At 57.1% G+C, this 14,557-nt stretch overlaps 1 protein-coding gene across 5 annotated transcripts in view; it reads left to right on the top strand.

Moving 5' to 3' along the window:
• SPIRE2 (spire type actin nucleation factor 2) overlaps positions 1–12,420 on the top strand; it is a 34,630-nt gene extending 22,210 nt beyond the window's left edge. For 3 of the 5 annotated variants that reach the window (XM_021097006.1, XM_013994375.2, XM_021097005.1), the window contains exons 9-15: positions 87–276; positions 1,662–1,783; positions 4,040–4,174; positions 4,261–4,328; positions 10,054–10,081; positions 11,115–11,230; positions 11,475–12,420. In XM_021097006.1, coding sequence (XP_020952665.1) covers positions 87–276; positions 1,662–1,783; positions 4,040–4,174; positions 4,261–4,328; positions 10,054–10,081; positions 11,115–11,230; positions 11,475–11,694 — 879 coding nt within the window. In that variant the 3' untranslated portion in view covers positions 11,695–12,420. Of the gene's footprint in view, positions 1–86; positions 277–1,661; positions 1,784–3,326; positions 4,175–4,260; positions 4,329–10,053; positions 10,082–11,114; positions 11,231–11,474 lie in introns of those variants that run through there. The other 2 variants (XR_002345287.1, XM_021097004.1) reach the window with 2 other exon arrangements.

Raw genomic sequence — 14,557 nt, 5'->3', positions numbered from 1 at the left:
GTTGGCTCTGTGCTGTCGGCCTCGGTCCGGGCGCAGGGCGCTGATGGGCGGAGGATCAGGGCAGCTCTGGGCTGGTGCATCCGCAGGAGGAAGAGTCTCCGTGTGGGGAGGTGACCCTGAAGCGAGACCGCTCTTTCTCCGAGCACGACCTGGTCCAGCTCCGGGGTGAAGTGACTTCTGGCCTGCAGCCAGCGACTCAGCACCCAGCAGGCTTGGAGCTGTCTCGGCCCCGCGCAGGCAGCATGCACTCCTGGAGGCCAGGCGGCCAGGAGCCGGGTAAGGGCTGCCTCTGCCCCCAGCCCCAGACGCGGTCCCGTGGGCACCACGTGCCCGGCCCACTCCTGCATCTTCAGTGGAGGAGCTTGCACCTGCCAGAAGGCAGCCATTCTCCACCTTCTAACTTTAAAATTTTCTTAAATTAATAGTCCATGTTCATCACAGAACTTTAAAATAAGATTTTAAAGAAATTGCTATGTTGGAGTTCCCATCACGGCACAGAGGAAACGAACCTGACTAGTATCCATGAGGATGCAAGTTTGAATCCATGGCCTCGCTCCCTGGGTTAAGGATCCAGTGTTGTCACGAGCGTGGTGTAGGTCGCAGTTACAACTTGGATCCCAAATTGCTGTGGCTGTGGTGTAAACTGGCGGTTACAGCTCCGACTCAATCCTGAGCCTGAGAACCTCCATATGCTGCCAGTGCAGCCCTACAAAGACAAAAAACAAAAAACAAAAAAAAACCCCGCTGTGTTTCTATGGAGTTACCACTACGGATTGGCAGCCTCTCTGGAGCACTGGGATGCGGGTTCAGTCCCCAGCCCGGCACAGTGCGTTAAGGTCTGGCATTGCCACAGCTGTGGCTGAGGCTGCAGATGTGACTCGGATCTGATCCCTGGCCCGGGAGCTCCATATGCCGAGGGGCCGTCAAAAAAAAAAAAAAAAAACCCGTGATTCCGTTACATCCAGATAATTAGCTTCAACGTCTTGGCCTGCAGAAGGAGAGGTGGCGGGGGCTGGATAGATGGACAGATGGACAGCCCTCCTGGTCGTCTCTTCTGTCCCTGGAAACGTGTTGAGCAGGCAGCACGCAGTGCTCTGGAACCCACCGCCCCTGGGCTCTCTCACGACCCTCCCCTCCCTGTCGGGCCGGGCGGGCAGTTCTCTGGCCGTGCGGCTTCGTCAGTCCGACCGTGCTGGGGGCTGGGTCCACCGAGTGCCCAGGTCAGGGGGCTGTCCCTCTGCCCAGGGCCTCCTCTACCCTCGGGGGCCCCCTGAGCCACCCTGTTGCTTTCTGGCCCCTGTCAGGACTCTCCCGTTTAGTAATTACGGCTCACTTTCTGGCGTGAAGAGGTCCCCCCCCAACCCCCGAGCCTGTCCTGGATGCTCCGAGACGCAGGGTGGGGCCAGCCTGCTCCCTCGGCCTTCGACCCGCTGGGCCTCCTGGGTCCCATGCAAAGGGTGGGGGTGGGGCTGAAGAAGGGGGAGGCCCTTCCGGCAGGGCTGCTGCCCTGGGACTCCCCACGGGGCTCAGGACTGGGGGCCCTCATACACCCTCGGTGTGGGCATGGCCTCCCCCCAGCCTGCCTCCCGCTGCCCCAGGGCCACCTCCAGCTCCCCGAGTGACCGCCCACCCGACAGGCCCCACGCCTGCTCCTCCACCAGGTTCCTTCCCTGTCAGCGCCCAGACCCAGCCTGACCCCACCTCCCCGCCACGCAGTGACCTGAGCTCGGCCGAGGACAGGCCCAGCGCCTCCGCAGCCCCAGACACCACCCACCTGTGGCTGGTAAGTGGGGGTGCCTCCGCAGGGCTGGGGGCTTCCTTCAGGGGGTGGGTCTCTGACGAGGTGGGTCCTCGCCGCCGCCTCCTGGGCCTTCAGGCCGCTGCAGCCCCAGGCCAGAGAAGGACCTGGTCCCATCTCTGGGGGGCTTAGCACACATGAGAAACCCCCCAGCCAGCGCAGGGAGGCAGCGCCACCGGACAGCCCTCTGTCAGTCTGGACTCTGCGCCTTCCCCTGGGTCTCAGTTCATCCGCTGTGAATTTCGTCTGACCCGTGATTGTGAGGGGCTAACAGCTGCAGGGAACTTTGAGGCCCCCACTCGGCCTTGGCATACGGCCGGGTCCCAAGACCCCCAGAGAAGGGCCGGCGGTCCCTTAGCCAGGTCCTTCTCCGGCCGGGGCTGCGCTGAGGCACGGGCTCCCGGCTGGCGTGTGGAGGAAGCTGGCGTGCGCGCCTCACCCCGTCCTTGGGGTCTCGCGAGAGGCTCAGGTGAGCGCCGGTGCTAAAAGGCTTTGAAAAGTCAAAGGCAGGCTGCTGTTAAGCCTCCAACCGGGCGAGATGCTGCCGGCCGAGTCCTGTGTCGGGTACCTGTTGCCACGTTAAAAATCACCCCCAAACCTCACGGCAACACACATTTGTCATCACAGTCTCTGTGGGTCCTGAATCCAGCAGTGGCTCAGTCTCCAGCGAGGCTGCAGCTGGAGGGTCAGCCGGGGCTGGAGGGTCTGCTTCCTCGGGGCTCCTACCCGGCCGTGGGCACTCCCCGGGGCTGGCCGAGCCGCCTCGCAGTGTGGCTCCCCCTGGGCAAGGGATCCGAGAGCCAGGAGGAAGCCCCCGTCGTGATGGCCCAGTCTCAGAAGAGACACCGCCACTCCACCTTCATCGCTGGGTACAAGCGAGTCACGCGGCGCCACTCGGGACCACCTCCTAAAGGGACGACTGTCGAGGGATCAGGGCACATGCGCCCGCCTTTTTGTTCTTAAATTTTTTTGGTCTTTTTGTCTTTTTAGGGCCACACCCACGGCATATGGAGGTTCCCAGGCTGGGCGTCCAATCAGAGCTGTTGCCACCAGCCTACACCAGAGCCACAGCAACGCGGGATCTGAGCCGCGTCTGCGACCTACACCACAGCTCACGGCAACGCCGAATCCTTAACCCACCGAGCAAGGGCAGGGATCAAACCCGCAACCTCATGGTTCCTACTTGGATTCGTTAACCACTGAGCCACGACGGGAACTCCCGTGCGTGCTTTTTGAGTGGCATGGCCATCAAACCCCCAAATTTCCGCAGCCCTGCCTCGGCCCTGAGTGCGTCGTCAGCCAGTCTGAGCACCACCCCACTTGGGACCTCTTGGCACTGTGTGGTGTTAGAGCAATGTCTGTGAGGTTTAGAGGGAAAATTGTTCAAATGCAGAAAGCAGCACCAGGCGGCTGGCGTCAGAGATCCCAAGCCGGCGGGCCTGGCTGCTTTAGGTCAGAGAAGAACACAGGGTCCCAGACTGAGTCAGTGCCGGGAGCAGCAGGTGATCAGCGAGCCTCGATACGACAGGTCACCGCGAATCGGAACCACAGACACTGTCCAGCGCCCACTGGCCTCTGGTTCCCCGTGCCACCTCGTCTCGGGAGCCAACGTCAATTCTGGACGCCGGGCATCACGTCGTTGGTGGAGCTGAAACACCCTGCTTTCTGGAAGAGGGACTGGTGCTGTGAGAGGCCGAGCTCTATGCCAGGAACACAGACCTGCTCCCTTGGGGGCAGAACAGGGTCCATTCTCCATGCCAGCCCAAGGGCCAGGAGGGTATTTCGAGGTGGACAGATGCAGACCACAGGCTGGAGTCCTGAGCTACCGTGGTCGGTTGGCACTGGGAGCGCGGCAGGGAGCCGGCAGTGGGCCTAGGGCTCTGGTTGGTTCTGACTGGCCTGGCGTGTTTGCAGGTGGGGAACAGGTTTTTCCGGTCCGGGGGGCACTGTGAGCAAGACTGGGCATGGCAGACTGGTCACTGAGGGCCTGGGGGCGAGCCGGATGGGGGGCAGGGCCGGGTCGCAAGGACCCGCGCCTGTAGACCCGACAGAGACGTCCCGGGGGTGGTACGGCTCCCAGGCCTGGTCGGCCGGAGCAGCGGGCCTCTTAGGAAGTTGCCGGCCTTGGGTGGCCGGAGGCCAGGAGGATGCCAGGGTCCTCGGGGAAGAGGGACCCTGTGCAGACGCCCACGAGGGTGGGCCCTGCGAGCCTGAGCCGGCCCCCCGCGCCTCGTGCCCCAGGAGTTCAGCCACCCCGCCGAGAGCCTGGCCCTGACGGTGGAGGAGGTGATGGACGTGCGCCGAGTGCTGGTGAAGGCCGAGATGGAGCAGTTCGTGCCCAACAGGGAGCTCCTGAGCAGCCTGCGGAAGGGGAAGGTGAGAGGCCGGGCGGCCAGGCGAGGACACGACGGGACTCTGGCGAGTAGGGGACAAGCCCGGGCTCTAGCAGCGTCTTCTTACAGGTGTGCTGCTGCTGCCGAACCAAGTTCCCGCTGTTCTCCTGGCCGCCGACCTGTCTCTTTTGCAAGAGGTGAGCCTTCTGTGTGCACCTTGGCTGCGAATTAACACGGGACACCAGGAGCGCTTCCGGTGATGTTGGGTGACTCGGTCACGCACTGTGACTGGGGCAACTAAGGAACAGGAGTTTTAGGGGCACCCCTTTTACGAGGTGGGGTTACAGGCAGCAGGAGAGGCATGGTCCATGTGAAACAGCCAAAATGAAAAAACCTCGGGAGTTCCCGTCGTGGCACAGTGGTTAACAAATCCGACTAGGAACCATGAGGTTGTGGGTTCGATCCCGGGCCTCGTTCAGTGGGTTAAGGATCTGGCGTTGCCGTGAGCTGTGGTGTAGGTCACAGATGCGGCTCAGATCCCACGTTGCTGTGGTGTAGACTGGTGGCCACAACTCTGATTAGACCCCTAGCCTGGGAACCTCCATATGCCACAGGTACAGCCCTAGAAAATGCAAAAAGACAAAAAAAAGAAAGAAAGAAAAGAAACAAACCTCGAAGACTATGGAACACTGGTTCTCAAGACAGTGGGAAGCAGACAGGATGGCCGTCCCCTCTGACTGCCTCACCTCTGGACTCAGAGCCCCTTCCCCTCCTTGAAGGAGGTGAGGCTGAGAACCCAGGCACATTAAGGAAGCAGGGGTTCTCTGTGCACGTTTCCAGAGGGGAGAGCATTTGCCAGGAAGCCAGCCTCAGGGAGCTGCAGAGAGGCCCTCGGGAGTGTTGAGGGCGCTGATCAGCACGTTCGCGCGAGGGAACTCCTGCGCGCTTGGAAGGGTCATCTTCAGGCAGCCTCCTCCACCCCAGCCCATGGGCCAGGTCTGGCCCACTGCCTCTTTTAGAAACACAGTTTTACTGGGGAGTTCCCACTGTGGCTCAGCAGGTTAAGAACCCAGCTAGCGTCCATGATGACGTGGGTTCGATCCCTGCCCTTATTCAGTGGGTTAAGGATCCAGTCAACAGTGTAGTTCTCAGACGCGGCTGGGATTTGGCCTTGCTGTGGCTGTTGGGTAGGCTGGCAGCTGCAGCTCTGATTTGACCTGTAGCCTGGGAACCTCCATATGCCACAGGTGTGGCCCTAAAAAGAAAAAAAAAAAAAAGGTTTCATTGGAACACAGCCTCACCCATTTATTTATTCATTACCCATTGAGCCACACCTACAATGTTGACTCTCTGACCTTTTACAGAAAACATTTACCAACCCTGTCCTAAGGGTTTAAAGCAGCAGTGCCAGGAATAGTATCTGTTCCCATTAGCCATGGAAGTAGTGTTGGAATTCATGGGCCACTGGGTGGAACACACAGGAAGGTCTTGCTGCACCAGCAGGAGGAATAAGAACCCCAAACAGAGCACTGCTCCAGAACGAACTGGTCCCAAAAGCAAGACCAGAAAGGACCAAGCTACGCCCGAGAATCTTAATTACTTCCCAAATCAAAGCTCGCGTGTGGGACTACCTGGCAGCCAGCAGGAGGTAATCTTCAGCCTCCAGTCAGGTACCATCAGGCATGTCAACAGGCAGGAACACATGACCCATGACGGGAACAGCCGCCAAACCACCCAGAATTGACGCAGACGTTAGGAGTAGCAAATCAGGACGTGAAAAGGTGGTTTTTTGGTTTTTTCTCTTTTTGTCTTTTTAGGGCTGCACCGGCAGCATACGGAGGTTCCCAGGCTAAGGGTTGAATTGGAGCTGTTGCCGCTGGCCTGCGCCACAGTCACAGCAACTTGAGATCTGAGCCGAGTCTGCGACCTACACCACAGCTCACGGCAACGCCGGATCTTTAACCTGCAGAGCAAGGCCAGGGATCAAACCCACATCCTCACGGATGCTAGTCGGGTTTGCTAACCACTGATCCACGACGGGAACTCCAAAAAACGTTTTGAACTACATTTCATATGTTGAAAAAGTTAAAAGATAAAAGAAGAGACTAACCAAACCACTAAACGTGAAAACGGGAATGTTTGGGATAAAAATTACACCGGATGACTTATAGCAGATTAGATATTCAGAGGAAAGTGTGGGGGAAAAGATCGCATTACCTTGAAGACAAGGCAGTGGGACCCAAAACAGAACACCAGGAGAAAAAATTTAAAAACAAAAAAGCCATCAGCAAGTTGTGGGATAACATGCAGAAGCCTCATATGGGTGCAATTAAAGTCCCCGAAGGAAAAGTAGGGTTAAAAAAAAGCATTTGAAGAAATAATGGTAAAAACTTCTCCAAATCTGATTAAAAAATATAAATCTCAGTGAATCCCAGGCTCAAGAAACATGAATTAAATCACTGCATGGCACATATTCATCGAATGATCAAAACCAATGCCACAGAAAAATTCCTAAAATCCGTCAGCAAATAAACACATCATGTGCAGAGAAAGATAAAGATGACTGCAGATTTCTCGTTAAAACACTGCAAGCAAGATGTCAGTGGAAAAACATCTTTAGAATACTGAAAGAAGGGGGAAAAAAAAGCTCAGTCTAATTCTATACCCAGCAATATCATTTGTGTCAAAGAGTTCCTGCTCTGGCACAGTGACTTAAGGATCGGGCACTTTCTCTGCAGCAGCACAGGTTTGATCCCCTGCTGGGTACAGTGGGCTAAGGATTCAGCATTGCCACAGATGTGGCATAGGTTGCAGCTGTAGCTCAGATTTGGTCTCTGGCTCAGAACTTCTGTATGCAGCAGGTGCAGCCAAAAAAAAAAAAAAAAAAAAAAGGAAGGAATATTTGTGTCAAAACAAAAGCCAAAGTAAACGCCTTTCCAGAAATACCAAAGCCAGGCTGACCCTCACCAGGACGAATGTTGAACAAGGTTCACCACGCGGGAGGAAAGCGACACCCTACCCACAGCGGGACGCGCACCCGGAGTAAGAGCACTGGGGACGGCAGCTGCCAGGGCCTGAGGCCGCCAACACCGCCGTCACCTCGGGGTCTCCTGTGGCGCAGCCGGTGAGGATCTGGAGTTGCCACTGCAGCACCTTGGGTCCCTGCTGTGGCATGGGTTTGATTCCTCGCCCAGGACCTTCCGAACGCCACGAGCTCACCCCCCAAAAAAGATTATCTTCTTACACCTCAAAGGTAAACCAATATCCAACCCCCGGCAAGATGAAACTTGTTTGTCTGGCATCCACTCCAAGACTACCAAGTATGCAAAAAATTAATAAAAATGCATTGTGGGGAAGTGCTTGTTGTGGCTCAGGGGTAACGAACCCGACTAGTATCCATGAGGTTGCAGGTTCAATCCCTGGCCTCGCTCAGTGGGTGAAGGATCCAGCATTGCTGAGATCTGTAGTGTAGGTTGCAGACGCATCTCGGATCCCATGTTGCTGTGGCTGTGGTGGAACCTGGCAGATGCAGCTCCGATTCGACCCCTGGCCTGGGAACTTCCATGTGCCATGGCGTGGCCCTAAAAAGAAAGAAAAAGTATTGTGGGGTTTATAGCATATATCTCTACAGAAGATGTGTCATGATAATAGCATGAAGGCTGGAGGTGAGAATCAGAAGTATCTGGTCAGACTCGTTAACCACTGAGCCACGACGGGAACTCCTAAGATAGGCACTTAATTTTTTTATTTTTTTGTCTTTTTGCCATTTCTTGGGCCGCTCCCGCGGCATATGGAGGTTCCCAGGCTAGGGGTCAAATCGAAGCTGTAGCCACTGGCCTATGCTGGAGCCACAGCAACGTGGGATCCGAGCTGCGTCTGCGACCTACGCCACAGCTCACAGCAACGCTGGATCCTTAACCCACTGAGCAAGGCCAGGGATCGAACCCGCAACCTCATGGTTCCTAGTCGGATTTGTTAACCACTGCGCCACGACGGGAACTCCAAGATAGGCACTTTAAATAAAAGACATAAACTGGGTGGAAGGAGAGGCATGGAGAAAGGCACACCATGCGGCCGCGCGTCTAAAGAAAGTCTGAGCTGATCTGTTAACACCACACGAAGGAGACTGTGGAGCAAGGAGTATTGTCAAGAGGAGTTCACGCAATCACAATAAAATGAGGAAATAATCCCGCACGCTTTGTGCTCCTCGCAAGGGATCTGAGATACACGGAGCGAAACCCCGACAGAGCTTCGAGGAGCAGCAGCGCCATCCGCGGCTGCGATGAGACGCGGGAACAGCGCGGGGCGTGGGCAGAACACTGTCCGGCGCCGTCCAGTCCGCCCTCGGGGAACGGTCGACCCAACAGCGCCAAGTGCCTTCTCGTCAGCTGCACATTCACTGCAGTGGACCTGTTTTGTGCCATAAAACCGACGCTCCAAAATGCGTAAGGATGCGTGATGCCAAGTGTGGTCTCTGGCTGCAGTGGAATAGAATCAACCCAGAGGTCTGCCCCTTGCCAAACTGTGGGACCTCTGTCCGAGAACACACGGTCCCTTGCCTGAAAACAAAGAGTCCGGGCCATCTGGAGTGATGCGGCGGCGAGCCCTGGCCTCCCTTCGTGGAAGAGTACACATGCTGCCCCATCTCACGCTTTTTTTTTTTTTTTTGGTCTTTTTGCCTTTTTCTAGGGCAGATTCCCACAGCATATGGAGGTTCCCAGGCCAGGGGTCTAGTTGGAGCTGTAGCCGCCAGCCTACGCCAGTCACAGCCACGCGGGATCTGAGCCGTGTCTGCGACCTACACCACAGCCCACGGCAATGCTGGATCCTTAACCCCCTGAGCAAGGCCAGGGATCGAACCCGCAACCTCACGGTTCCTAGTCAGATTCGTTAACCACTGAGCCACGACGGGAACTCCCCATCTCATTCACTTTATTTCTTTTTTTTTTTTTTTTTTTTTTTTTTTTTTTTTTTTTTTTGTCTTTTGTCTCTCTCTTTTTTTTTTTTTGTTGTTGTTGTTGCTATTTCTTGGGCCGCTCCCGAGGCATATGGAGGTTCCCAGGCTAGGGGTCCAATTGGAGCTGTAGCCACTGGCCTACGCCAGAGCCACAGCAACGCGGGATCCCAGCCGCGTCTGCGACCTACACCACAGCCCACGGCAACGCCGGATCGTTAACCCACTGAGCAAGGGCAGGGACCGAACCCGCGACCTCATGGTTCCCAGTCGGATTCGCTAACCACTGTGCCACGACGGGAACTCCCGTTTCTGTTTTAAATGTGTGTTTCTGTTAATCTGTGCTTAACGTGGAGGATGGAAACTTGCCAGCAGGGATCATCTCCACAACAGGCTTCCGGGAGAGGACTCCTCTAATTTAGAATGCCCTCCAGCAAGAGTTCCCATCGTGGCGCAGCGGAAACAAGTCTGACGGGGAACCATGAGGTCATGGGTTCGGTCCCTGGCCTCGCTCAGTGGGCTACGGATATGGCGTTGCCATGAGCTGTGGTGTAGGCCGGCAGCTGTAGCTCCATATTCCACCCCTGGCCTCGGAACTTCCATATGCCACAGGTGCGGCCCTACAAAGAAAAAAATATTCCCTCTAGTGTTTGAATTTTTACAAGAAGGCATTCACTTTTGAAATCACATATGGAAATTAAAAACTGTTTAAAAGTGAGCCTCTCAGCTGAGGCCCCTCTGGCTCCAACAGTGCTCTCAGAGAAGTCAGGCCAGATATTCCCCAGAAAAAGCGGTGATGGGCAGAAGGATTTGGGGTACAGAGCTAAGTAAAAGAGAAAAGCTTTGGAAGTGAAATGAAATGCAGGCTGTGATGTGGTCAGGGGTCAAGCAAAAGGCAGCGACCGGCTGGCCTGGGGGCCAGAACCCTCACGGCCCGTGCTGGTCTCACCCTCTTCTTTCCTTTGCAGAGCTGTCTGCAGTTCCTGCAGCATAAAGGTGAGGCTCCCTTGTGGTCAGAGAGAGGTGTCCTGCGGCCTGATGGGGCTTGTCCAGGGCTCACAGGCGAGGGGCGGGTGGGACAGCGGTTGTGCCGTCTCCTGTCACAGGAACTCGGAGACTCTGCAGTTTTTAAAGGCCCTTGTAGATGGTCCTTTTAAAAAATTATTTTTGTTGGAGTTCCCTGGTGGCTCCATGGGTTGGGAATCCGGTGTTGTCACTGCTGTGACACGGGTTTGATCCTTAGCCAGGGAGGGACCTTCCACATGTTGTGGGAGTGGCCAAAAAATTATTTCATTTTTTTAATATTCAATGTTAGTGGGCCCGTGCCAAGAAACACTCTTTTCCTCCTCAAATCCTCTTCGTGACGCAGCTTCCTTGAGCGTTTTTGGAGACATTCATTCTGTTGCAGCTTGGGCTGTCTGCATGCATGCAGATGTGCACTGAGGTTGAGGGCTCATGGGTCACCCCACACGCCTTATCCCTAAACAATAATCTGTGAGTTCTCGTTGCGGCCCAGCAGGTGAGGAACCTGACCGGTATCCATGAGGACGCAGGTTCCATCCCTGGCCTTGCTCACTGGGGTAAGGATCCAGTGTTGCCTCGAGCTGCAGTGTAGGTCACAGGTGCGGCTCTGATCCAGGATTGCTATGACTGTGGTGTAGACCGGCAGCTGTAGCTCTGATTCGACCCCTCGCTCTGGAAACTTCCTTGTGCTTCGGGTGTGGCCCTAAAAAGAACAGAAACAGTAACCAGCTTAAGAGGGGTTTTTATCGCCACTATTTTCAAACCCTTCCTTTTCATCCTGCCACTTGACCCGGGAGACACTCCGGGTGTGGTGCTGGATCTTGGGTATCAGAATGGCACACTTCTGGCTCTAGGAAGGGAGGAGGCACGGCCTCCAGACTCCAGGCGTGGAGGGGGCGTCCAGGGAGCGTGGGGGCAGGTGCCTTCCCGGCTGGCCCTGCCACCACCAGGCCCAGGGCAGGTGGCCGTTCGGGAGTCGAGGGTGCCGCTTGTGCCTGTGTCGTAGATGAAGATGCCTTCTAAGAAGTTCGCACACATCCCCGTCTACACCCTGGGCTTTGAGAGCCCACAGAGGGCGTCAGCTGTCAGAGCCCCCCCACCCCTGCGAAGAGACGCCTTCCAGTGAGTGCCCTGCCCCGCTGACGGCGCCGCCGTGGTCGGGCGCCCACCGCGACGGGAGCTGGGTGGGGGCAGCGCCCAAGGGACTGCCCACGCAGGGCAGCGGCTGTGGGGGCGGGGGCGGGGGCAGCCGCGTGGTCCGAGCCCAGGACCCAAGCTCCTCCCAAGGCCCTGCGCCGCCAGCCAGCGTGCGCGAGGGGGGCTGGGGAGACGCGGGCGCGCCCCCGATGGCCTTGTCCCGCCCCAGGTCCCTGCAGGGGCCGCAGTGGCGGAGCGTGGAGGAGGAGTTCCCGCACATCTACGCCCACGGCTGCGTCCTGAAGGAGGTCTGCAGAGACTGCACCAGCTTCGTGGCGGACGTGGTGCGCTCCAGCCGCAAGAGTGTGGACGCGCTCAACACGCCCCGCCGCGCCCGCCAGACCCAGTCCCTCTACATCCCGAACACCTGGACGCTCGACCTCAAGTGAGGGTCTCCGGCCCCCGGGCCACCTGGCCAGATGCTTCTCACGGTGCCCCCAGGTGGCCGTGCCGCCGGGGAGGGGCTGGGCTGGTCCTGGACCAGGCTGAGAAGTGCCTTTCCCGGGAAGACCCGCCGGGGCGCCCTGCGGAGCGAGCATGTACATATATACATAGATTCATCCGCGGGACTCTTGCACTCACAGCCTCTATATTTATACTCATGATTCCTGGCCCGAGTTCATTGGGGTCAGGCTCACTGCAGGACCCTCCCTGGGGGAGGACGTTTCCTCTCAGGATTCCTTGGGTGGGGCGGGAGCGGGGCGGGGCAGGTGGGGTACTGCCGCGGCTCAGGGAAGGCCTCTTCTCCCTCGGATGAGAGCGGGGCAGTGTCCCGTCCCGGGTGATGCTCGGCTGGGGTGGCTCCTTGGTCCCCTGTGCTTAGCAGGCCAGGGGCTGCAGAGGCACTGGGAAGCCGCGGAGGGGCCGAGATGCTCCTGTTGGGCGTGTCACCCTCCGACTGGCAGGTCGACAGCCAAGCTCGCGTGCTGCCCCTGCCTGGCATCCACAGCCTGGCCATCTGCCCCATAGCTGGTGTCGCCGGCCTCACGGAGGTGGCGGAAGGTGCTGGCCTGAGAGCCCTGCCAATGCTCTGTGGTCCCAGTAGGGGAAGCCACTCTGTAAACTGTACAAACGGCCACTCGTGGCCTAATAAAGGCGGTCTCATGGTCTCCTGACTGGGGTGTGAACTGAGAACCGTCTGGTCTGTGCTCCAAGGGGGGACACTGGGCTCTGTGGGGCCACCTGTCCTCTGCTGCCATCACGACATTCCACCAGAGTGCCCACTCTGTGACCTGCCATCTTGGTCTTACTGCCAGCAGGGCTGCCTGTCGTCTGCCAGTTTGGGAGACCTCCGGCCTTGCCCGTCCGGATCCCTGCTCCTGTTCTCCAGGCAGATGACGCCGTCCAGGCTCGCGGGGTTGGGAACGTGTGGGTGCTCCGCCTGTGCACATGTGCCTGGAGGGAGCTTCTGCTGTCACCCCAGCTTACTCTGAGGAAACCAAGGCTCAAAGAGATCAGGAAACTTAACCAAAGACACACAGCCACCCATGATCTTCAGCCAGGCCTGTCCGATGCCAGGCTCTAATGCCTGGCCCACAGATACGGGCTCAGAGAAGACCACAGGGGACAGAATTTATGGGCCTTTCATCAACTGGGGTCCAGGACACTCAATTACACAAAATTAGAGGGATCCATAAAAAGAGCCCATTCCCCGCACTGGTTTTGATCACGTCATAGGCAGGGAGTATTATTCTCATTTTAGTGAGAAAGTTGGTACAGAGAGAGTAAAGAATGGCCCCTGGTCACACAGCCAGCGACGAGAAAGCACCTCCACGGGCAGACAATCCCACCAGTGAGGAAACAGACCAGGTGGCCCGTGGAGGCCCGCACTCCCAGCAGAGGGAGACCCGGGTTCTCGTCCTCACAAGAACACTTAGAAATGAAAGCCCATCCTAGGTGAGCAGGAGGGAGGGTCTGGTGTTCCCGCTGCTCCCGTCGGTCCCGGGGGCTGGGGGCTCACCTCCGCTGATCCCAGGGGCAGAAAGCTGTGGTGTCTGCCCTGGGAGGCCTCCCCGCCCCTGATTTATTTTTTATTTTTTTGTCTTTTGTCTTTTTTTTTTGTCTTTTTGCTGTTGTTGTTGCTATTTCTTTGGGCCGCTCCCGCGGCATATGGAGGTTCCCAGGCTAGGGGTTGAATCGGAGCTGTAGCCACCGGCCTACGCCAGAGCCACAGCAACGCGGGATCCGAGCCGCGTCTGCAACCTACACCACAGCTCACGGCAACGCCGGATCGTTAACCCACTGAGCCAGGGCAGGGACCGAACCCGCAACCTCATGGTTCCTAGTCGGATTCGCTAACCACTGCGCCACGACGGGAACTCCTATTTATTTTTTTTATAACAAATTTTATTTATTTATTTTTCCACGATACAGCATGGGGACCAAGTTACACATATATGTATACATGCTTTTTCCGTCCATTGTTGTGCTGCGCCCTCCCCTAATTTAGATCATGAGAGACAGAGGCCACTTACCCTGCAAGTGTTTACAACCAAACTTCCCTTGCTGAGGACCAGGCCTTGGAAAGTACAGGGAGAGACAGTGTTCAGAGCTGCCTGTTCGGGTAAGGTACTGCTCGAAGCCTCATGGCCACCGACCCACAGGAGCCAGGCAGGAGCAGTTCTGCGTGGGATGGCCGGCCCACGTTCCCAGCACAGGCGAGGCAACATGCCTGCATAAGCTGTTCGCTCCGGGGGCCAGCGATGACACAAGATCTAGTGGACATGGCTGGCCCTGCATGCTCGGAATTCTCTGGAGGGCAGTGCCCCGGAGGTCCTGTCTGAGCTGAGCCCAACTCTCAGTAGCTGGGTTGGAGGGTGGGGCAGGGGGTTGAGGCAGCAGCCTGTGCCAGTCAGTGCGATCCCAGGGCCTAGTACTTGCAGGTAACCCAACCCGCCTTGCTTCTCGGTCTCCGTCGGCAGACTTCCTCATCTGAACTCCGGAGCCACAGACACAAATGCAGATCCAGATTCTACCTGAGCCAGTTCCTTATTCTCTTAAGTCTTTATCTGTAAAAGGGGCAGGGTGGGGAGTGATATCTACCTTCCAGGAGGAGGTAAGAACTCAGTCTAGGGCCTGGCTTGGGCGCCACACTGAGTCAACCCCAGCTCAGTGCCAATTACCCACGCCAAACCACCTTAGCCTGGCACTTGCACCTCTGCAGTGCAGGGCTTCTCAAATCTGCCTGCGCATTCTACTCTCCTGAAGATAAAGAGAAAATCAATGCCAGGCCCCACCTCGGAATTTCTAGGG

The sequence above is a fragment of the Sus scrofa genome, chromosome 6, assembly GCF_000003025.6.
Source record: "Sus scrofa isolate TJ Tabasco breed Duroc chromosome 6, Sscrofa11.1, whole genome shotgun sequence".
Taxonomy (NCBI): Eukaryota; Metazoa; Chordata; class Mammalia; order Artiodactyla; family Suidae; genus Sus; species Sus scrofa.
Note: the sequence above shows the minus strand (reverse complement) of the source record. Positions and strands in the feature narration are given on the sequence as shown.